At 44.4% G+C, this 23,772-nt stretch overlaps 1 protein-coding gene across 4 annotated transcripts in view; it reads right to left on the minus strand.

Annotated features, from left to right (window-relative positions):
* The window catches only part of KLHL8 (kelch like family member 8), a 65,094-nt gene that overhangs the window by 32,151 nt on the left and 9,171 nt on the right, over nucleotides 1–23,772 (minus strand). For 3 of the 4 annotated variants that reach the window (XM_085899784.1, XM_085899782.1, XM_085899783.1), the window contains 4 exons: nucleotides 15,157–15,385; nucleotides 10,904–11,239; nucleotides 6,882–7,100; nucleotides 2,241–2,430 (listed from right to left, as the gene is read on the minus strand). In XM_085899784.1, coding sequence (XP_085755910.1) covers nucleotides 2,241–2,430; nucleotides 6,882–7,100; nucleotides 10,904–11,239; nucleotides 15,157–15,357 — 946 coding nt within the window. In that variant the 5' untranslated portion in view covers nucleotides 15,358–15,385. The remainder of the gene's footprint in view (nucleotides 1–2,240; nucleotides 2,431–6,881; nucleotides 7,101–10,903; nucleotides 11,240–15,156; nucleotides 15,386–23,772) is intronic. The other variant, XM_085899785.1, reaches the window with a different exon arrangement.

A 23,772-nucleotide genomic window follows, 5' to 3' on the forward strand; every position in this document is an offset into this window, starting at 1 on the left:
CACTGAGGTGAACAGAGCTGCTATCCACCAGGAGCGACTCCTTGAGGAATATCTGCCTAAGAGAGATTCCGATGAGGATCGTTCTACAGAGTAACCATGAAAAATATCCGTTTGCCTCATAACGTCACCAAATGACGTCATAATGTCTCAAGCTTGACATATCTGGAAAGCACTCAGAGGTGTTCAATTTGAGGTATGACACGATATGGTTCCTAAAACTTGAAAATTTGACCTTGGGGTCAAATATGTTTGACCTTAGGCACTAACCATGAAGGTCAAGGCCAATCGCCACTGAAAATTAATCAGCTGAGCGCCAGACCATGAACTATATTCCCATGAAGTTTGAAGACGATCCGATCAAAATCACTCAAAAAAATAAGGGTTTCGTCGACTCCCCTGATTTGCGACAAAGTGACCTTGACCTTTGACCTTGACCTTCAAAATTTTATGCACTGAAAGGGACCTCTATAGGCCTCTGATATGCGAAGTTACAAAAATTTCCAATGATAACTGTGCTCTGCAGAATTTTTAATACGTGATTACAGACAAACAAAAAATAAATAAATAAATAATATAAAAAAAATACAAGCTGACTAACATATCTTGCAAAAAACTTCGTTTTGGCAAGATAAAAAAATATTATCTCACTCCTCTCTGCACATGTGTGGTCGGGACAAATTCAGAGGCAAAGCACCGTTGAACTCCAGGTTCAGATTAATGGTCAAAAGAAAACATGCAATTGAAATAAAGTTATTCCTCAATCATAAACTGATGTTTGTCGACATAAACAGAGTGAACAAATTGCTTAACCACACTCCGCTTCGTGCGTGCACGGCAATTATATTTGGGCATCAACAAAGGAAGTCAAAAACAAAAAAGTAAGGTAATTTCACAATTGAACCAAACAAATGTATAAGTATATCTATAAAAAAAAAATATATATATATATATATATACTAGTAGTAATGACCGGTGTTGCTCGGGCTAGCAATAAAGCCCGGTGTTGCCCGGGCTTTCTTGCAAATTTCCTGAATAGCTGTTAGCGGTTAGGGGTTAGCGGTTAGCGGTTAGGGTTGCAGTTAGGGTTAGTGGTTATGGGTTAGCGGTTAGCTGTTAGGGTTAGGGTTAGGGTAGCTAACCCTAACCCAAACAGCTTGGCGTAGCGGAGGTAAACAGCGCCCGGGGCAAAGTGGAAATTTGCGTCCCCCGTAGGCCTTAAACTTGAGTGGATTTGAATGGAAAAATACCATAAGGGATATCAATTTATCGATTTTTTCGAATATCAGAAGTGTTATGGAAAAAAATTTATAGCCAATGACCTAAGTTGGACCAAAAGCCATAATCGTACCGAATTTGAATGGAATCCGTTGGAGTTTGTGAAAATGCATCAAAACGAATTTTGAGGGGCCTCTTAAGGAAGACAATAATATCATTCGTATATGTGCCAAATCTTGTTTCATTTCATGCAGAAACAAAAAAAAGGGGCGTGCCGAAATATATATATATATATATACACATATATACATATATGTTGGATTTGTACCTTTTTCTCTAAAGCTTTTGTTTCTTCCTAACTCAATTCACTTGCAGTTAATTAAAATATATTCCTGCTTGCTGTTCCACTGGAACATTGCGTATGGAGATAAGGAGTGTGGTCAACCTTGAATGATCCACAGGAACATTGTGTAATTGGATGTGGGAGAAAACTCAGGTCCTCCTTATCTGCTTAATACACAGGTGTTGAAGGAACATAAACCAGTTGGTAAACAGCTGGTCCTGGGAAAAAAGGAAGGACGATTATGTAATGAAATTTGTTGGAGATAAAACAGTGTATATATATATATATATATATATATATATATATATATATATATATATATATATATATATATATATATATATATATATATATATATATATATATATATATTATATACATACCCACATAAGGGAATGACTTGGCCATGAGGGCAGAGCATTCTCCAAGGTTCTGCAATTGCTAATTGGTGTTCCTGATGTTTTCTGCTCTCCGTGCGGCCGCATGTATTGATAGAGAATAAACATTTTCCTCTCAAGTACATCGACATCTTCATGCCTCAGTAAAGGGTGATTGATGCCTCGACATTATATATATATATATAAAAAATATTTAAAGCCAAATCAAAAACTTGATGCCATTGCTCTTTATGCTTGACATGCTTGGGTGGCAAGTCACCAAAATTGTATTCCCACAGACACACCAGCAGCACTCTTGCGTGGAGTTGTTCGGATGGAGTACTCAAACCCAGTCATGCTCTGGTGATGTTGCAGCAGAAGATGGTAATTCTTGGCTTCATCGAGGAGGTCTCGACACCGCATCTGTCCCCGAAGGAGTTCTTCAGAAAAGGGAGCTTGCATCAGGTACTTCAAAGGAAGCAGCGGCCATCTCACCTGGTCATCCACAAGGGGATACGATGGGTGCATGATACAGACACAGCAGAACTACAGCCATTCAAAAATCAATCAATTTTGTCAATTTATGGACGTTGAAGCTCCGTCTTGAACAACTATCCACCGGTCAATTTTCTTTCCATCATCGGCAGTGTATCATCACAATATATTTGTCAACCCTTTAATCTCAGAATCACTAGTGTATTGTTTATCTAAATGACTACTTTCCCTCCACCAAATAATCCCATTTAGAATGCAAATATTAAATTTGTGCATAAAGCAGGGCACGTTATTAGATGGCTAGCAGAGCGAGTGAGGGGCGTCAGGGGGAAGGGAACGTAGGATTTTATTTTACAATCCATTATTAATATATTCCAGGCTTTCACCATCAACCTGTGCTCAATGCCAGCCAAGGATACGCTGAACGTTTCAATGTGAATTTGCATTTACACTTCCTATATCCACTCCCTCGTGTGACGGAGCAGTTTTTACCGCTACATCGAGTCAATGGTAGTTCCAGCTCGTTTTCTTTCAACTTGGACCAACTTCCTTCAACTCCCACACTAAGTGGAATGTACGAGTCCACAAGAGAGGAGCGATCAAGGGTTCCGGTGTGAAAGCGCGATTCTCCTCGGTGAGCATGACATCACCAAGCAGATCTCACAATCTAAGTTTAAAGGTAACATTACAAATGGTTCGAATCTTTCTCGATTTGATATTGCGGAATGTCATAGTACATGTCATGATTTTTGGGTTTCCTTGGTAAAGACTTGTGGCCAGGGGGAGTCTTGTCTGAGGCCTTGTCCTGAGGTCCTTTTTCTTTGTGTGACACGAGAACTGGCTGAAGGATTGTTCGACGAGTTAAAACGGTGACTTGAGGTGGAGCATGGGAAGAGACAATTTAAAGGATGTGCCTGCAACAGCTGGCAAAGGTGTGTTGTAGATATCTGAAGAGTTCAGCAGTAAAATAGATGCAGTGAGCCCACAAAGAGAGTACGTGAGCACGCAGCACATTTCTGTTTCCCTCGATCCTCTGACAGGGGGACTGCAATGACATTCGTGTCTGTTGATCTGGACAAATATCATTTGCCTGGTCTGTTGGCTGGAAGCACGGATTCCTTTTCAATACGTCCCCTTCTGATGTGATGTTGTCCAAGTCCAAAAAAGGGTACAACCGAAAAATTGACGAAACGCCCTGAAACTCAAACTTCTTTTGTAGCTTATCATAATAAAGCCATGTACCGGGTTTCTGTTGAATATGTTAAAGGGTATGGGGGAGAAAAAAAAAAGTCTTAAAAACCACAGGTTTTTACAGACAGACAGACAGACAGACAACCTATAGTTCCCTCTGGTGAAATCGAAAGGGGAATAACAAGATCACACACCCACTGTAAAAATTCACAAGGATCAGAAGACATCCTCAATCTACCACTGTCACAATTCATACATCTCTGGAGTTCATTAATCCACGATCAGGCACAAACTGTTGCAGCGAAATCATTTTGCAAATCCAAAAGGTACAACTCGATCCACTTGTTTTATGACCCATATATATCTCATTAACCAATCTATTTGTATTTATCTTTTGTTTTTAATAAACTTTGCTCCTCCAAACTTTTTTGCTCCTCAGCTCCCCGAGGATCATTGGATCACGTCGTCCTTTACATTTATAATCTTTGCTGAAGAGGAGAGTTCCCCAATCCCTACATTCCTCAACCCAACCCACCCTCCTCTCCAACTGAGTGTTATTTCTGGGATGAAACTTTAAAAAAAAAAAAAACAGTGACCTACTAAAACTCAAGGAGGCGATTGCACGTAAATCACATGCAAAAAACTAGAACGGCACGCGATCGAGCACGTACCTCTGCCAGGCTGAACAGTTTACACTTTGAATCCCACTCACACCAGATATGAATCCGCACCTTAACCAAAATCTAAATCGGCTTGTTCTTGTCACCTATCCAACTCATCCACCTCGTTTTGTCATAATCCATCTACATTTTCAAGCAACAGTATATTGTGCTCCACTGGATATAGTTTTTGGCTTAATCTCTCAATGGTGAGGAATCACTTTGAAAAAAAATCTAACAACTGGATCTTCACCAAACTTTCATCAATCAGTCCTTGGATACAACCAACTTGTCCACAGAGTTTCGTTCAAATCCGTCCACAAATTTTTGAGACATTCTGCTCACAGACAGACATGAAAAAAAACAAACTCCATCCACCTTTGTAGAGGAGGTAAAAAAGGTGCGAAGAGATCAGCATATTTTCAGGTGAATTTCAAGTATGCGAGTAAAACTGAGCAAAGTAGAAGAGCAATCGGTAGAGTGCATTCCTCCGCCACGCAATGCCTGATCCACGAGAACATATCGGGCCCGATAAATTTTTGAAATATCGTTTTTGGTCCCATCTCTCAATGGTGAAGAATCACTGTATAAATGAAATAATTCTCGTATCCAGATCCAGATTCGGATCTTCACCAACATTGAATCAATTCTTCCTTGTCACACACCCGACGTGTCCACCAAGTTTTGCCCAAATCCATCTACAACTTTTTGAGATATCCTGCACACAGACAGACAGACGGTGAAAACATAACCTCCTTCACCCTTCAGTGGCAGAGGTAACAAACATAACAGATGGGATCTGAAGTTGGAATTTCATGTTCACATGGGAAGAATAAACAGGCCAAGCCAAAGTTTTTCAAATTTTATGGGAAATCGTGACATCTCAACAACAACTACACCTGATAGGATTAGCACTTTAATCCAAAAATTCTGTGCATACAGTATGTCATAAATAATAAGGATAAGCATATTATTATTCTCACATCCACCAATTTAGGATATTCAAGGCATTGACAAAATAATTATATATATATATATATATATATATATATTATATGAAACTGTCCAGGAGGCGTACACAGCCCGGGAGTGGAAACACCGAAGTGTCCGGAAGTCGAAGCATCCCCTATCAGAGTGATCAAACGTCTACATGCAATAAACTCTGAACTATCAACATGGTGTCGTCTGGGATCCCCGATGAAACATTTATTTTCCATCTCGCCAATGTGGAGGTACAGAGCTGCAGAAAGCTGAAAGGTGGACACTCTCCTTTTTCCATGTAATATTTAGAAATAGCTCCATGGTGGCCTCCAAGGTCAGTCACTGCCTGGAAATGATGCTGGCCTCCGCAGAGACAGATTATTGGGGGTTTTCAGCTTAAATTTTTTTTTTTTTTTACAGGGTCTGTCGGTCAGGGATGAGCTGCAACAAGTTAGCTGTACACATGGAGACCAATACATGAGGCATCTGACTTGACTTCACACAAAGAGCTGCTGAACTTCAGGGAAGAGATGTAACTTTCTGGGATACTCTGGGTACCAGTAATGCCATCTTTATGGCGTCACTTTTCTATTCGCATCCAGCGGGGAAATCCAAAAGAAAATTCCTCCTCCCCACAGATACTAGCCAATGGGTCAACCGAGGAAGCACCACGTGCCATTTTTGAAGTCTTTAAGACTCGACCGGGGTCGGAATCAAACCACAGGCGTCCCAGTCTCGGAGCGGATGCTCTCACCATTACACCAATCTTTCATCCAAAACTTTTTGGAATACTGCTCTCTTCTCCAAGCAGGTGCAGCTGCCTGCAGTCTTGCACCACCCCTCTCCCACTATCTCGCAGAGGCAGTGTAACCTCAGGCCCTCCAAGTTTTTAGCACCTTTTGGCCATTGCCAGTCTCAGTGTTTGTATCTTATTCATTGCAGGAACATTGGAGGTCTTGCTGTCCTTTATTGACCCTCTTCGAGGTTTCTCCTCCTGCCCCTTCTTCACTCAGCGCATCCACCATCCACCCAGGTCACACTCTGTTTTGGCAAAGTCGAGACCTCTCACAAACACCGATTCTTTCATTACTGCCTTCCAACTCTCCTCCACTTCCTGCGGTACATCTTGGCTTTCTTGTTGACCTGTGCTGCTCTGCAAGTCTGTTGACCTTACTCCGTCGTACAGCTCTTCCACAAGCCTCGACGTCTGTAAATAAAATATAAAGAAGTCGACGTTCCAACCATCCACTCACGGTGCATGGACTACATAAACAGCTCCTTACTCTCTCCAGAGGGTAGAGATACGAGGTGTGGGCTTCACAAGGATGCGAGGATGGAACAAGAGCAAAATGCTTAATTGTTAAAAAAAGTTTTTGGTGCAAGTTTAAAGTAAAACCCTCGCCCGAGGGAGACTTCGGTCTGGTTGGCAGCGCGTTATCAGTGTTGAAAATACGAGAACAAATACGGACAACAGCCAGAAACAGGATTATAAAAAGGCTCAGACATGGTAACAACCATCAGGATAAACGAGCATCAAGGTGGAAAACATCAACAACAACAACAAAAAAAAAAAACACTACAGGTAAACACGTCATATTTTAACCTTATTATGACCTGTACCTGTTCCATGATTGCAGTAAGCCAGTCATTATGGTGCTGAGGGTTGTGATGCAACCACCTCATTGCTCCTTCATAAACCTCCACCTCATTGGACACACAGAGGTCACTTGAGGACAGCAAAGCCACGAGGTGTACCGGAGACGTCTCCAGAAACTCGTGCAGCATGGAAATCGCGCTGAAGTGTTCGCAAGCAAACTTGTCAGCAGCTTTAATTAGTCCCTGCATTCACACGTGCATGCAAGGGTCACAAAGTGCCTCCGAGAAGAAAAATAAAACCGACAGTGACAGGATGAATAACATTATGAAACTTCAGCAAATGGGACATTAATTCGTTTAAAAGCTTTTCCATAACCAATACCTTATCCATACATTGGGACCATACTCTGCACAGAGCAATGGTGCTGCCGAAGCAGTCTGCTGGGCCATTGAGCACAATCCTGGACGGGTCGCCACTCCGACACAGGATACCGGCATGCTGGCACTCATTTTTGCCGACCTCGGAAGGATGACAGGCAGAGTCAACCCCGCCTGGTGTTAATTCAACGGCCGATTGGGATTTTAACTCAGGATCCTAGGATCCCAAGCCCAACCACCCAAACCAGGATCAGTGTCAGGAAAACGAGCCACATGTCCGTACAGCCGCAGCTGACGCTCACCGACTATGCAAGTAAGAAATCTCATTTGAGTCTCTCTCAGCAACTGCTCGTTGGACATAAACTCTGACCAGCGATAGCCAATAAATTCAATGAAGAGACCTGGTACCAAAGGAATCAAGAAGTCTGTTGACCTCTGGCTCACAGCCAGGAGAGACATGAATATCATTGGCAAGGTAAGTGAATCTCTCCGCGACCTCAACATCCTTGCCACAAACAGGTACAGACAAGATAACAGCATCCAAGAAGTCATTGAAAGCCTCGATCCTCCCTCGAATCAAATCCATACAAGTGCTGAAAAGTGTGGGGGGCAGTACATACCTGACGAACTCCAGTAACAACTGGAAATAAGTCAGAGATGGTACCACCACATCTCACAGCACTCTCAGTACCAGAGTATCGTTCAGACATCAGATCGATCCGTTTTGGTGGCACCCCACGAAGACCAAGAATCCTCCAGAGGACATCCCGATTCATTGAATCAAATGCTTTACAGAGATCAACATATTCTACGAGCAGCCCCTGCTGAAACTCTCGTCTGCGTTCGGTGAGGAGCCGAAGAGTAAGGATACGGACAATCAACCTCTTTGGTGTAAAGCCTGACTGCTCTGGACGCTGGTGCTCAAGCAGATGGTGGCGAACCCAATCAATAATTATCCGAGCGAAGACCTTGCCCAGCACTGAGAGCAGCGTCACCCCTCGGTAGTTGTTGCAGTCTAGGCGATCACCCTTCCCTTTCCAGAGAGGGACAACAAGGCCCCTCTTCCAATCAGTTGGGATGATGCCTGTGTTCCAGGCAGAGCACAGAACTGTATGTACCGACACGAGTACAGCATTTCACCAACCTTGAGAAGTTCAGCATGGATGCCACAGATCCCAGGAGCTTTACCCCATTTCAACCGGTTCATCACAGTTTGTGTTCCACAAACAAAGGTGGACCACAGTTGATTGGAGGGTCAGCAACAGGGATTGTAACACCCCTGACATCCAACTCAACAGCTGGTGGATCAGCCTGGAACAACCGCTCAAAGTTACCGGCCCAGCGGGCCTTCACTTCAGACTCCTCTGTCAAGAGCCCACCACCCTCTGCTCTCACTGCAGTACACCGAGGGATGGGCTTGGATGAACGCAATGCGCGAATTCCCCTGCAAGCAGGACGAGAATCACTTGACCACAGGTGGTGCTCTAGCCCCTCACAGATTCCTCGCACATAGGCCTTCTTGTCCATCCTGAGCGCACGTAGTTTTACACCTCAGCTCCCTGAAGAGCTCAGCTCTGTAATTCAGCCTGGCCCTGCGACTCTGGTCAATGGTATACAGTGTCCCTTAAAAAAATTCTTCTTCACCCAACGATGAGTTTCAAGACATCCACCGGCAACATCAAGGACAGTGGTCTTGAAGGCACTCCACAACTCTTCAGGATTTCCCCAAAGCACACGACCACCAAATCCCCACTCAGCCTGTTCGCAAACTCCTCAGCTACTCTCAACGTTGAGCTTGCCAACATACAGCCAAGGCTGGGATGGTACCATTCTCCCAGATTTAAGCTGCAGCTTCAGAGTTGCTCCCACAAGCCTTTGGTCAGTATTGAATACCTGAGCACTCTGGTAGACCCCACAGTTCTGGATCATCCTCCAGCGACCATCAACGAGCACATGGTCAATCTCTTTTGCCACACCACCAGCGTTGGAACACCAAGTCCAGCGATGAGCTTGTGGGCCCTGAAACCATGAACCAGCCACCCTAAGTCCATGACTTCTTGCAAAGTCAAAGAACTTTGTGCTATTCTGGTTCACATTTCCAGATGCATGGGGACCAACACACGTCTCATGACCATCCCTATCAGTTCCAGTCGATGCATTGAAATCCCCCAAGACTAGAAGTGTTTCTCGCTTGGGGCACTGATCAACCACTGACTCGAGCTTGGCGTAGAACGTGTGCTTCATGGTAAGATCACTCACATCAGAAGGAGCATATACAGAGACCAGGGAAATGGCACCCAAGGAGTGACGAATCCTTCGTCTCGGAATACGCTCGTTGACCGGTGTTACCTCAATTATCATTCGAGTCAGCTTATTGGACACAACTACAGCAACTCCTTTGGCATGGTAACCATCAGAGCGACCAGACCAATAGTAGGTGGAACCACCCACCATGATCTCACCACTATCTGGTCTCCGAACCTCAGAGAGTGCTGCAATACCGATGTTCAAACGCTTAAGCTCAGATGATAACAGAGGCAGGTGATCATCCTCTCTTCATGATAAGACATTCCAGGCACCCACCTGAAAGGACCTCCTCAGGTTAACCCAAGGAGACTGCCATCTGGTGGACAACACGTCAGCACCACTCCACCACCGCAATCTGTCGAGGTATGTTGATCCTGTGCTTTTCCTCCAATCATCAAAGAATGGGCGTCCAAAAGGCTTTGCCCCAATCCCATCATCCGGTGAGCTGCCCTGCGAAGGGCAGCAGTACAGGAGGTACTCACATGGAATGGGTATTTAGTTTTATCTGGGAGCTCCCCGAAGGTTATACTATCGATGCTCCGCCAACTGCGATTGGTAAAGCCAGATCATATTTTGAACCCACAAGTGCCATCTGCCACATGGACACTGTGTTTCACCCGTCAATCACAACCAGGAAGCATCACCATTGTTATTGAGCAGTTGGGAGATGCAGAAATACGATTATTGAAATCCTCCAACTTGGACAAAAGCTGTAATACCACCAAGACTCCAAACCCAGAAGGGCCTCCAGCAGTACAAGAATGTCAAAGTCAAATGCTATCATGATGGTATTTATGTGGAGGTGGCATTGGATGCTATAGGCAGAGAGTTTGGAGAGAAAGGTAGGATGCCAGACAGCATCGAAAGCTCGAGATATGTCCAGAGAGAGGGCCCTGACCTCATGTCCGAGATCGAGGGCCTCCAATATTGTTGGGAGAGCAGAAGCAGCATGTCCAAGGTGGAGTGTCCATGTCTGAATCTGAACTGATGGCCTGAGATCAGACTGTTGGAGAAAAAGAAGGATTTGATGTCAACTGTGATGATGTCAAGTGCAATGATAAGATTCCATGACCTTACTGATAGGAACTCGACCGATATGTCTAATCAAGAGGATCTGTTATTGCTCCATGTTCATGTAATGCAATGATGACGGCTGACTTCCAAGAAGATGCCCCAAGGGAAGTTATAGAGTGAACAGAGCAGAAAAAGGATGGACAACAGTAACAGGGGAGGTTTTTAAGACAGACGCACACGAGGGGGTTGCTCTTAATCTCAGAAGTTGGAGCAGAGGTATGCAGAGCTTCCAAACATTTAGTCTGTAGCTTAAATAATTACAATGCTGCAATAACAAAGAGACAAACCTGCAGATGATGTGCCTCCGCAAATGCATGCACACCCAGACAATTGCCAGGCTCCAATTTGCTGAGCATGAACTCGGAGCAGGTGCGGACAATGGAATCAACACGCAAGATGCATGCCGCATACAGTAATGACTGCACGCTCGACGGCGTTATGCATAACCGCCCAGAATATGCGAAGCTGACAATACTCTCAAGTGCCGTATCCTCAATGAGGGCATCTTGGATGTGCACCTCGCCTTGCCGAGTCTCCACCATGTCAGCCAGAAACATGTTGTGGAAGTAGGGGATTGAGGCACTCAGCACCAACCTATGGCAATGAATCTCTTTGGAGCCCACCTTGGAGTCAGAGATGAAAGGAAAGGGGTTGGGAAGGGGGAACGGGTGTGCATTGATCAAGTTGCTGTCCCTCAGTCATGAGAAACAATCACCAACACAGTTGTCAACATCTTGTGCCCCAAACCCATCGCTTTCCGTAACCGTCTTACCAAGTCACACCCAGCTGATCCTGGACTCGGTGTCCTTTTTTTTCCTGACAAGGTGGAGAGCTTGCTGTCAAACCTCAACTCAGATCCTGCAACCGATCCAGACGGCATCAGCCCGCATGTCCTAAAAACCTGCTCTGCTGCTTTTGCTCACCCTCATTTGCTCAAGGTCATCTGCCATCTGCTTGGAAATCAACAAACATACTGATCTGCATAACTAAGATCCAAAGACGACAGACCAATCAGCCTTCTCCCAATCATAAGCAAGGTTATGGAATCCATCATCGCTTCAGACATTAAATCCTTCCTATTCTCCAATGGCTTGATTTCTGATCATCAATTTGGATTCAGACCAGGTCACTCTACCCTGGACATGCTGTTCCTGCTCTCCCAACAATGGATGGAGGTCCTCAATGCCGGACATGAGATCAGAGCCATCTCCTCAGACATATCGTGTGCTTTCGATACGGTCTGTCACCCTGCCCTGCTCACCAAACTCTTCCTATGGTATTCAAGGCAATCTCCACTCATGGCTCGCAGACTTCCTCTCCTGTTGCAGTAAACGTGTGGCCCTTGATGGAGTTCTCTCATCCCATCTTCCTGTCCAGGCTGGAGTTCAAGGCAGTGTTCTTTTTCTGTTTTTTTTTTAATCAATGATCTCTCTAACTCTGGAAAATCCTCTTTATCTCTTTGCTGACGACTCCACCCTCTGCCGTACCATCTGTCATCCCTCAGCAAGCACAAGATCAGCAAGCAGCAGCCTCTTCACCCTGCAGATCTGGATAAAATCACAAGCTGGTCCAACATGTGGAACATGACTTTCAATCCTGACAAATCTCACTCTCACTATGTCTCTGAAAGGACCATCTGGAAAACCACCCCCATTTACTTTCTCAACAATCCTCTTGAAGATATCTTTTCATTCAAACTTTTGGGTCTCACTATCTACCATGATCTTTCCTGGGAAAGCCACATCTCCAACCTGGCCTCCAAAGCCAGTTGCCGATTGGGCATCCTTCGTCGTGCATTCCTTCCTCGGCCCACCTGAGCTGACCACGTACAAAACTTTCATCCACAGCTTGGAGTACTGCTCTCCTCTCTCGGCTGGTGCTCCCACCTCTCACCTTTCTTGGTTTCCACAGCGTGAAGCCAAGGCATTTAAGATCACTGGTATCTCCCGTGATGAGGCTGAGTCTTTGGGTCTCTGACGCTCTCTTTCTGTCTTCTACTATCTCCTCTCCGCCCCACCCCACCCCCACTCTGTCTGCTATCTGTCCTGCCCATATTTCCACAGGGCGCTCAAGGGTCCACCAGCAACCTTGTTCTGATAAAACTACCAAAATCAGGAATATCTGCTCACCTTCATTTTTTGACTCCCCTTTTTTGCCTGCCTGTAGAACAAACTCCCACACACTCTTCAATCCAGATCTTCAAAACAGCTGTTCACCACCATCTCTTACCCCCCCCCCCCAATCCGAAACCATGATCTTTTCCACCCCAAACGCACCTTTCCTTCCTGAAAGTCCCTGTAACGTCCATCTTGTTTACCCCATGTACCCCGCCCCATCCCTCTCCCTTCCACAGATCTCACCATTAAAAGTACTAGTACCTGCCCGTAAAAAAAATAATAATAAAAAAAATTTATAAATAAATATTCAAACTGCAACCAACAAACAACAACCACACAGGCCGTTTCTTCGCTCTCGCGTGCCCGCACGCGCGTGGCCCGGAAGTTCGCATATTATTCGCAGTTACGATTATTCGCAATTTAGTTTTAATACCCAATTATTCAATTAGCGCCAACGTATTTTACCTTTTCGCAATGTCGTGGCAAGGAAAAACAAAAAGAGAAGAGAAAAGAGAGAAAAAAAATTTACTTCCTGGTACGGAGCATACCAGCACTCTGATGTTCCCGAAATTTATACACCGTCTAATATGAAAATGATCACAACTTGGGCCATTGTGTTTATCTATAAATGCGCATAAGAAATCGAAAAATTAGAATACACGAAGTCATCACTCTCTGGAAGTCCGTACGTTGTAACCCGTAATGGCGAACGCGGCTGAGCTTTCCTTCCCCATCGGCCACGCCCACGCAACATGGCCATAACTTGGGAAGCACTTGTCCAATTAATATCAAACCTTGAAAATGCACATCCTCAGGTCCCCAGCAATATACCTGGCAAGTTTCAATTAGATCGGACCAGTGGTTGTCGAGAAACAGCGGTTACACACACACACACACACACACACCGCTGGAATTATAGATAGATGATTGGTAGCATGATCAGTATGATTGGGAGCATTTGAAACTTGATACCATTGAGCAGAAAGAACAAACATGAAGCTTGAAGGTTGTGAAGTTTTGTAATTATTATATATATATATATCTTATGTATATGTATATACACACACACACACACACACACACACACACACACACACACACACACACACACACACACACACACACACACACACACACATAATGTCAAGGCTCATCTAAGAGTTAACACAATGTTTAACAAGGGGAGCCGGAGACAACAGGGGCAGGGAGGGGGGGGGGAAGCAGAAAACAGTGGGGAATAGACAAATTTTGTCTAACATCATGTTGATGGCTACTTGGAATACTGATCATGATTGCAAGGTGCTTACTCTCCACACCTTTCTGCAAGTACAGGATCTTGTATCAAAAGTGCTAGTTGGTGAGGATGAGGATGAACTCAAGGTGGCACTGTAAAAACAGCAAATGCCATTCTCATGGCCAAGGCGACTTATTACCTCCATCAACAAGGTGGACAGAGGGGAGGTTTTCACCCATCTGTCTGTGAGCAGGATATCTCAAAAGGTTAGATGGATTTGGACAAAGCTTGGTGCAACAAGGACGAATCTATTCAATTTTGGTGAAGATGCGAATTTTTTTTTTAATAAGGATATGTTTTCACATCTGTCTATAGGATATCTCAAAAAGTTGTGCATGGATCCAGGTGACATTTTGTGGACAGGTTGGATGTGTGACAAAGAAGAATTGATTCGAATTTGATAATTTTTGAAGTGATAGGACCAAAAATGATATGTAGCATGATATTTCAAAAATGTATTGGGCCTGATAAGTTCTCATGAATCAGGCACTGTGGGATGGAGGTATATACTCTACCAAGTGCCCTTGTAGTTTTTGGCTGCCGTCGATTTTCCTCGAGATTTTCTTGAAGTTCATGAAGCGAACCGCCTGAAAGAGCCTGAAAGGCTGCGTAGTGCCAAGTTTGGTTGAAATATTTTCAGTGGGTCACAACTTATTGCGGAAACAAAGAATTTTCAATAAAGGACACATGACCTTAGACTTTTGATCCTTTTAACCCCAAAAAAATCGAAGCAGTTCATGCTTGTATTACAGCACATACTTGTACCAGGTTTGGTCGAAATCCTTGCAGTGCTTCACAAGTTATCAGGGTAACAAAAAAAAAAAAAACCAGATAACTGACAGATGGACGGACAACGTAAAAATACGTCTCTGGCCTTTGGCTGCAGACGGATACAATAAGCACATCATCTTGAAGCTCAGCATTAACGATAGCAAAACATGACAACTCCATCCCATTAAATGACATGTGTTTGTCATACATTTTACTCGTTCACATTGGCTCGGTACTGTGGTATCTTACTCATGCAATACATGTACCACACACACACACAAATGTAGAACGCCGCGACTAAAATATTTTAACCTTTTCGTAAACAACCTCAAGGAACCCGAAGTGCCGCAATACATACCTTCACAGTGATGTCACAGAATTGACCCTTCTTGAAAAAATTATGCATGCTGTACATCACATCCTTGTGCCATCCGTTGGGAACGACCAGTTCGTAAGCTCCATCATCCCCAAGAGAAAGACGGCTGAGGGATGTCTGACCCAGTTCTTGCTGCTTAACATCCGGCTTCGTATCAGACGGGGCTACGTTATGTTCCGTCATGGTGATCTACAGAATTTCCACCGATGCTCTAAAGTATAGAGAAAAAAAAAAGGCAAAAAACTCTTGTAAGTCTACGGGAAATTTGAAAATGGTTACCACTTTTATCCAAACATAAAACAGCAATTTATAAGTCTGAGAACATGAAGCATGCACTCTGCTGAACCGGAAAAGAAACAACGACGACGACAGCACACGTTGGGCGTGTGATAAGGACAAATCGATTCGATTTTGGTGAGGATCTGGATCTGAGAATTAACAATAAATAAATAAATAAATAAATAAATAAATAATAATAATAAAAAATAGATTCTTCACTATTGAGAGATGGGGCCAAAAACGATCTTGCACAAAATTATGAACATGCGGTTCAGTTTCTGAAGTTTTCTTCAAAGATACAAAATGAGATGCTCTGCAAATAACATGGCACAAGTAAAGTAGCTCAAACATATAATAGTCGGACCCCGACATTCACGGCTAATACGTTCCAGAAAAATGCCGTGAATGTCAAATCTGCAAATGTCGGGGCATCGTTTCAATGGGGAAAAGGGGGGATTAAAAAAGTGGAATTCGGCAGTTTGTGATTCATAAGGGAAAATCAAAAATCCCGTGAAAAACCACGAATACGCGAAGCACAGCGCGGGCCGCGAATGGAGAAGCAGGTCACATCTTATGAACCACGAATACGTGGGATCGGCAAATAGCGCAACCGCAAATGTCAGGGTCTGACAGTACTCAAAATGTGAGGACGAGCTTGTAACTCTGGCATCAAGGACATTGTTCAAAACAGAAAAAACCCTGGTAGGACGTGTAGACAAAAGATCAGATGGAGCGATGAAATTGAAACATTCATCAGAAGGTTGAGGCAGCAGTGGATAGTTAATTGAAGGGAAATGTTGAAGGGGGCACATAAATGCCAGGAGCTTGAATAGAAGGACAGAATAGCTGGAAGCGAGGTTGGACGGCGAGGGAGTACGACAGAGTTGCTGTGAGACGTGGTTCAGTGAGCAATCCAAGGGTCCAGGGTTTATCGGTACGATAGGAAAGAGAAAAGGGAGGAGGTGTGACAATGTGGGTGAAAGGCAGTACATCAAGGAGGGAATTGATATAATGGATTCTGTATGGGTAGAGATTAGAGATTAGAAATTAGAAAAACAGTGAGATACTGGTTGGATGGTTTTATAGGGCTTCCGAGCCTGGTGTTGGTGTAACGGTTAAGGTTTCAGGCTTAAGTTCTAAACATCAAGGTTGAGCCCGTCATGCCGTGAACACCAGGTGGGTTGACTCAGCCTGTCATCCTTCCAAGGTCAGCAAAATGAGTACCAGCTTACTGCAAACAGGGGGTACTGCATCAGCAGTACAGATGCACTCCCAGCGAGGATGCAAGCAGCAGCCATAGGCTGCCTACGAAATAATAATAATACTGTGGCTATTGGTGTGAGGGAAGAGGAGAAGGAAGGAGAGTACATGAACGATTCATAAGGGCATGTGGTAAGGGAAGAGTATCGATTGTGGGGGATTTTAACTTGACAGGGATAGATTGGGTCCAGGAACAGGGAAAGAGCAGTATATCAGGGAAAGGGAAAGAATATATATATAGAACAGGGAAAGAGTGGACATAGTATATCAAGACTTTAAGAAGGCATTTGACAAGGTACCACTTCAGAGGTTGTTAGCCAAAGTGAGGGCTTGTGGAGTGGTTGGTTCAGGTAGCTAATTGAATTGCAAACTGGCTTAGTGATAGGAAGCAAAGAGTGGCTGTGGGTGGGAGGATGTAAGTAGCGAGGTACCTCAGGTATCAGTACTCGGACCATTACTATCCACTATTTACATCAATGATTTGGATAGTGGGGTGAAGAGTAAGCTTTCCAAATTTGCAGATGACACAAAGCTTGGAGTTGAGGTGGATAGCAGAGGGGGTGGTGATCAGATACAGGAAAGTATTGATACTTGTATAGATTGGGCAAAAAATTGGCAGATGTAATTTAACCTGAGCAAGTGTAATGTGCTGGGGATGGGAAAGAACAATGAAAATAGAGATTACAGGATGCAAGGGGGTAATTTTGGAGTGTCACACAGGGGAAGGATCTGGAACTCAGGTGGGACGATGAAGGACTTTGCACAGCGGAGGATTCCCAGTCGGCGACTAGCTTTGTTCCCCAGGTTGGAAATGTGGCTTTCCTCGGAAAGATCATGGCAGATAGTGAGACCCAGAAGCTTGAATGAAAGGACTTTTTCCAGCAGATTGTTGAGAAAGTAGATAGGGGGGGGGGGGGTCTAAACGGTTCTTTCAGTGAGACATAGTGAGAGTGTGAGATTTGTCCGGATTGAAAGACATGTTCCACGTGTTGGACCAGTTTGTGATTTTATCCAGATCTGCAGAGTGAAGAAGCTGCTGCTTGTCGGTCTGAGGAATGACAAATGGTACGGCAGAGGGTGGAGTCATCAGAAAAGAGATAAAGAGGATTTTCCAGAGAGTCGGAGAGATCAATGATGAAGATTAGAAAAAGAACAGGGACCAGAACGCCACCTTGAGGAACTCCAGCCTGGACAGGAAGAGGAGATGAAAGAACTCCATTTATGGCCACACATTGGCTGTGACAGGAGAGGAAGTCTGCGAGCCATGAGTGGAGATTGCCTTGGATACCATAGAAAGAGAGTTTGGAGAGAAGGGCAGGGTGACAGACCGTATTGAAAGCACACGATATGTCTGGCATTGAGGACCTCCATCCATTGATGGGAGAGCAGAAGCAGCATATCCATGGTGGAGTGACCTGGTCTGAAACCAAATTGATGATTGGAAATGAAGCCATTGGGGAAGAGGAAGATTTCATGTCTGAAGCGATGATGGATTCCATAACCTTGCTGATTGGCAGAAGGCTGATTGGTCTGTAGTTGCAGGGATTTGTTTTCGCACGGCAATAATGTTTGCTGATTTCCAAAAAAGATGGCAGATGACCTTGAGCAAATGAGAGAGTGAATAGAAAAGAGAGGGTGAGTAAGAGCAGAGGAGCATGTTTTTCAGACACGTGGGCTGATGCCGTCTGGACCGGTTGCAGAATCTGAGTCGAGGTTTGACAGCAAACTCTCCACGTTGTCAAAAGAAAAGGACACAGAGTCCAGGGACAGTTGGGTGCGACTGGGTAAGGTGGGTAGAGAAATCTATGGGTTTCGGACAAAAGATTAAGATGCAAACACCGAGTTTAGGCATTCAGCCGTTTCACGTGCGGTATCAGCAGTGCGGCCATTTAAGGGAAGGGAGGGGATGGAGGGGGAACATACACCAGAAACAGATTTGATCAAACCCCACCAGAATTTAGAGGAGGGAGAGAAGTTTGAGAGTTTATACTTGAGATTCAAAAGATGTTGCTTTCTGGCTCTCCTGAGGGTAGACCCTCCACCTGAGGGTAGAGCTTTATGGAAGAAACTGAGATTACCCTCAGTTGGGTTTGCTTTCCATGATGCAAAGGCAAGTTTTTTTCAGGACAACTGCCTCGCCACAAGCTTCAGTGAACCAAGGGCGGGAGGAAGGGTATGACAACTGAAGATGAGGGAATAAATCTGTGCATGAGGGAGAGCAAGTTTCCTTGAAGGAATTTGCAGGATTAGGTGATGTTGGAGAAATTAGAGATGGGAGACCAGTCTATAAGTTTGATAGCTGCTTGGAGACCCTGCCAGTCAGCCTGAGTGAAATTCCAGACTCAACGGCGGTGAGGTGGCTCTCTAATAACCACCAGAGAGATGTCCACTTTGACAAGCACGTGGTCAGAAGATCCGATTGGAGCAAGGGAAGAACAGCAGATATCTTCAGGGAAATTTGTCAAAATCAGATCCAGAAGAGATGGAGTACCATTGGTTGAGATCCGGGTCGGGAAGTTGACCCATTCAGTCCCAGTGAGTCGCAGAAAGCTTTTGCTGAAGTTCCATGACAGGTGAGAGAGGTACCCACACCTAGCCAACTGGCATGATGACAATTGAAGTCACCACATATGAGGAAGAGAAAGTTTGGATGAGAAGATAGAAGATGGTCCATGTTTTTGGATAGTGAGGTGTAGATGGAGTCATCACTGTTTGGTGAACGGTACAGTTCACATATAAACATGAGGTGGGAGTGGAGGGGGAGCCGTAGCCAGAGGTATTCCTGGGGGGGGGGAGTGAGAGTAGTGCATGGAGAGTGAGCAATAGAGTCTTTGGTGAAGAATAGGAATAGAGAAAGGTGAGGGGGGAGAGTCGAGGGAGAAAGGCGAGGGGGGAGAGTCGAGGGAGAAAGGCGAGGGGGGAGAGTCGAGGGAGAAAGGCGAGGGGGGAGAGTCGAGGGAGAAAGGCGAGGGGGGGAGAGTCGAGGGAGAAAGGCGAGGGGGGGAGAGTCGAGGGAGAAAGGCGAGGGGGGAGAGTCGAGGGAGAAAGGCGAGGGGGGGGGAGAGTCGAGGGAGAAAGGCGAGGGGGGAGAGTCGAGGGAGAAAGGCGAGGGGGAAGAGTGTGATGGTTGTTTTGAGAGGGAGAGGTGAGAGGGCTGATTTGAAATGCCAGGCAGCAGCAGGTAAATCAAACAGGGTTTTCGATTGTATTTGGTGGGGAATCATTTATAAATCAAGAGGTGGTGTTAACATTGTGTAATAGTAGAGTGAGGCCACATCGAGACTTGTGTGTTCTGGTAATCACATTTGAGGAAGGAAGCAGCTGCCATAAGGCAGGGTTCAGCATTGGGTGATTCAATTGATTCTGTGCCAAGCTCGACTCAGCCATGAAGAACTGAAGGCGACTGGACTTTACACATTAGAAAGGAGATTACGAAGGATTATCGAAAACAAGGATTTAAGGCAATAAAGGGGATAAAGAAAATAAGAGCAGAAGAGTTCTTCAGCAGAATGGATCGCGATAGCACCAGGGGACAGCCTGATCGTACAGAAGAACACAGCCAGTCGTGTAACAAGGTTGGGCTCTTTCACCCGGAGAGTAGTTAATGTATGGAATTGGTATCTCTGCAAAGGTAGTGGCAGCAGAAACATGAGAAAGGTTAATTTTGGAATTAGATAGGTACCTGGAAGCATTGGAGGTGAAGGGGTACAAGGATGTTGGCAGGAATGGTAGTTAGCTTGTGTGTGGACAGGTGATGGTTTCTTGGGTTGGTGTAGTAGACATGATGGGCCAAATGGCCTCCTCATGTGCCAAAGCTCCTTGCACAAGTTAAGCATCATGTGACATTTTAAAAAAGTTGACCAACTCAAAAGTATAACAGAATGGTACAGATAGCACAGTTGCCTTTTAGTCATCTGGATTATAAACCAGGGGATTGTTGGGGTAGATGGAGGAATTTAATTGGAAAGTTTGGATTGAATCCAGTTGTTTGGTCCGTGGACGTGCAGGAGACATCTCAATGCAATTAAGTATGGCAACTGTAAGCTTCAGTGTTACGTGGTCACCACATGGGGGGCGGGGGGGGGGGGGTTGCAGTGTTAATTAGATAAGGATTAAGGATAAGTTCCCCAGTATGCAATTTCCCCGTGAGCTAGTCCTACGTTTTTGCATTTACAAGCCAACCAGGAAGAAGTGTGTTTTTATAATAACCACAAAGATAACAAGTGAGCCAGGTGTGCCAAACAGACAGAGGGGCTTCGCCTTCTCGGGTTTGGTGCGAGAGAGCCACGCCGCAGAGGTGGACGGTTGTTCGGGGTGTGATTGGAGAGAGAAAGAAGAGAGAGAAAGAAGAGAAAGAAAGAAGAGAGAGAAAGAAGAGAGAGAAAGAAGAGAAAGAAAGAAGAGAAAGAAAGAAGAGAAAGAAAGAAGAGAAAGAAAGAAGAGAAAGAAAGAAGAGAAAGAAAGAAGAGAAAGAAAGAAGAGAAAGAAAGAAGAGAAAGAGAGAGAAAGAGAGAGAAAGAGAGAGAAAGAGAAAGAAAGAGAGAGAAAGAAGAGAGAGAAAGAAGAGAGAGAAAGAAGAGAGAGAAAGAAGAGAGAGAAAGAAGAGAGAGAAAGAAGAGAGAGAAAGAAGAGAGAGAAAGAAGAGAGAGAAAGAAGAGAGAGAAAGAAGAGAGAGAAAGAAGAGAGAGAAAGAAGAGAGAGAAAGAAGAGAGAGAAAGAGGAGAGAGAAAGAGGAGAGAGAAAGAGAGAGAAAGAAGAGAGAGAAAGAAGAGAGAGAAAGAAGAGAGAGAAAGAAGAGAGAGAAAGAAGAGAGAGAAAGAAGAGAGAGAAAGAGAGAGAAAGAGAGAGAAAGAAGAGAGAGAAAGAGAGAGAAAGAGAGAGAGAAAGAGGAGAGAGAAAGAGAGAGAAAGAGAGAGAAAGAGAGAGAAAGAGGAGAGAGAAAGAGAGAGAGAAAGAGGAGAGAGAAAGAGGAGAGAGAAAGAGGAGAGAGAAAGAGGAGAGAGAAAGAGGAGAGAGAAAGAGGAGAGAGAAAGAGGAGAGAGAAAGAGGAGAGAGAAAGAGGAGAGAGAAAGAGAGAGAGAAAGAGGAGAGAGAAAGAGGAGAGAGAAAGAGGAGAGAGAAAGAGGAGAGAGAAAGAGGAGAGAGAAAGAGGAGAGAGAAAGAGGAGAGAGAAAGAGGAGAGAGAAAGAGGAGAGAAAGAGAGAGAAAGAGGAAAGAGAAAGAGGAAAGAGAAAGAGGAAAGAGAAAGAGGAAAGAGAAAAGAGGAAAGAGAAAAGAGGAAAGAGAAAAGAGGAAAGAGAAAAGAGAAAGAGGAAAGAGAAAGAGGAAAGAGAAAGAGGAAAGAGAAAGAGGAAAGAGAAAGAGAGAAAGAGAGAGAAAAGAGAAAGAGGAAAGACAAAAGAGGAAAGAGAAAAGAGGAAACAGAAAAGAGGAAAGAGAAAAGAGGAAAGAGAAAAGAGGAAAGAGAAAAGAGGAAACAGAAAGAGGAAACAGAAAAAGGAAAGAGATAGAGGAAAGAGAAAGAGGAAAGAGAAAGAGGAAAGAGAAAGAGGAAAGAGAAAGAGGAAAGAGAAAGAGGAAAGAGAAAGAGGAAAGAGAAAGAGGAAAGAGAAAGAGGAAAGAGAAAGAGGAAAGAGAAAGAGGAAAGAGAAAGGAGGAAGAGAAAGAGGAAAGAGAAAGAGGAAAGAGGAAAGAGGAAAGAGGAAAGAGGAAAGAGGAAAGAGGAAAGAGGAAAGAGGAAAGAGGAAAGAGGAAAGAGGAAAGAGGAAAGAGGAAAGAGGAAAGAGGAAAGAGGAAAGAGGAAAGAGGAAAGAGGAAAGAGGAAAGAGGAAAGAGGAAAGAGGAAAGAGGAAAGAGGAAAGAGGAAAGAGGAAAGAGGAAAGAGGAAAGAGGAAAGAGGAAAGAGGAAAGAGGAAAGAGGAAAGAGGAAAGAGAGAAAAGAGAAAAGACAAAAGAGGAAAGAGGAAAGAGGAAAGAGAGAAAAGAGAAAAGAGGAAAGAGGAAAGAGGAAAGAGGAAAGAGGAAAGAGGAAAGAGGAAAGAGGAAAGAGGAAAGAGGAAAGAGGAAAGAGGAAAGAGGAAAGAGGAAAGAGGAAAGAGGAAAGAGGAAAGAGGAAAGAGGAAAGAGAGAGGAAAGAGGAAAGAGGAAAGAGAGAGAGAGGAAAGAGAGAGAGAGGAAAGAGGAAAGAGGAAAGAGGAAAGAGGAAGAGGAAAGAGGAAAGAGGAAAGAGGAAGAGGAAAGAGGAAAGAGGAAAGAGGAAAGAGGAAAGAGGAAAGAGGAAAGAGGAAAGAGGAAAGAGGAAAGAGGAAGAGGAAGAGGAAAGAGGAAAGAGGAAGAGGAAAGAGGAAAGAGGAAAGAGGAAAGAGGAAAGAGGAAAGAGGAAAGAGGAAAGAGGAAAGAGGAAAGAGGAAGAGGAAGAGGAAAGAGGAAAGAGGAAAGAGGAAGAGGAAAGAGGAAAGAGGAAGAGGAAAGAGGAAAGAGGAAAGAGGAAAGAGGAAGAGGAAAGAGGAAAGAGGAAGAGGAAAGAGGAAAGAGGAAAGAGGAAAGAGGAAAGAGGAAAGAGGAAAGAGGAAAGAGGAAAGAGGAAAGAGAAAAGAGGAAAGAGGAAAGGGGAAAGAAGAAAGAGGAAAGAGGAAAGAGGAAAGAGGAAAGAGGAAGGAGGAAAGAGGAAAGAGGAAAGAGGAAAGAGGAAGAGGAAAGAGGAAAGAGGAAGAGGAAGAGGAAAGAGGAAAGAGGAAGAGGAAAGAGGAAGAGGAAAGAGGAAGAGGAAGAGGAAAGAGGAAAGAGGAAGAGGAAAGAGGAAAGAGGAAAGAGGAAAGAGGAAGAGGAAAGAGGAAGAGGAAAGAGGAAAGAGGAAGAGGAAAGAGGAAAGAGGAAAGAGGAAAGAGGAAAAAGAGGAAAGAGGAAAGAGGAAAGAGGAAAGAGGAAAGAGAAAGAGAGAGAGAGAGAGAGAGAGAGAGAGAGAGAGAGAGAGAGAGAGAGAGAGAGAGAGAGAGAGAGAGAGAGATCAAGAAGAATGCACAAGTGTGGGGTGAGGGACTCACACAGTCGAGAGAGAGA

The sequence above is a fragment of the Eptatretus burgeri genome, chromosome 10, assembly GCF_056783735.1.
Source record: "Eptatretus burgeri isolate ZD-2024b chromosome 10, Ebu_testis_v1, whole genome shotgun sequence".
NCBI lineage: Eukaryota > Metazoa > Chordata > Myxini > Myxiniformes > Myxinidae > Eptatretus > Eptatretus burgeri.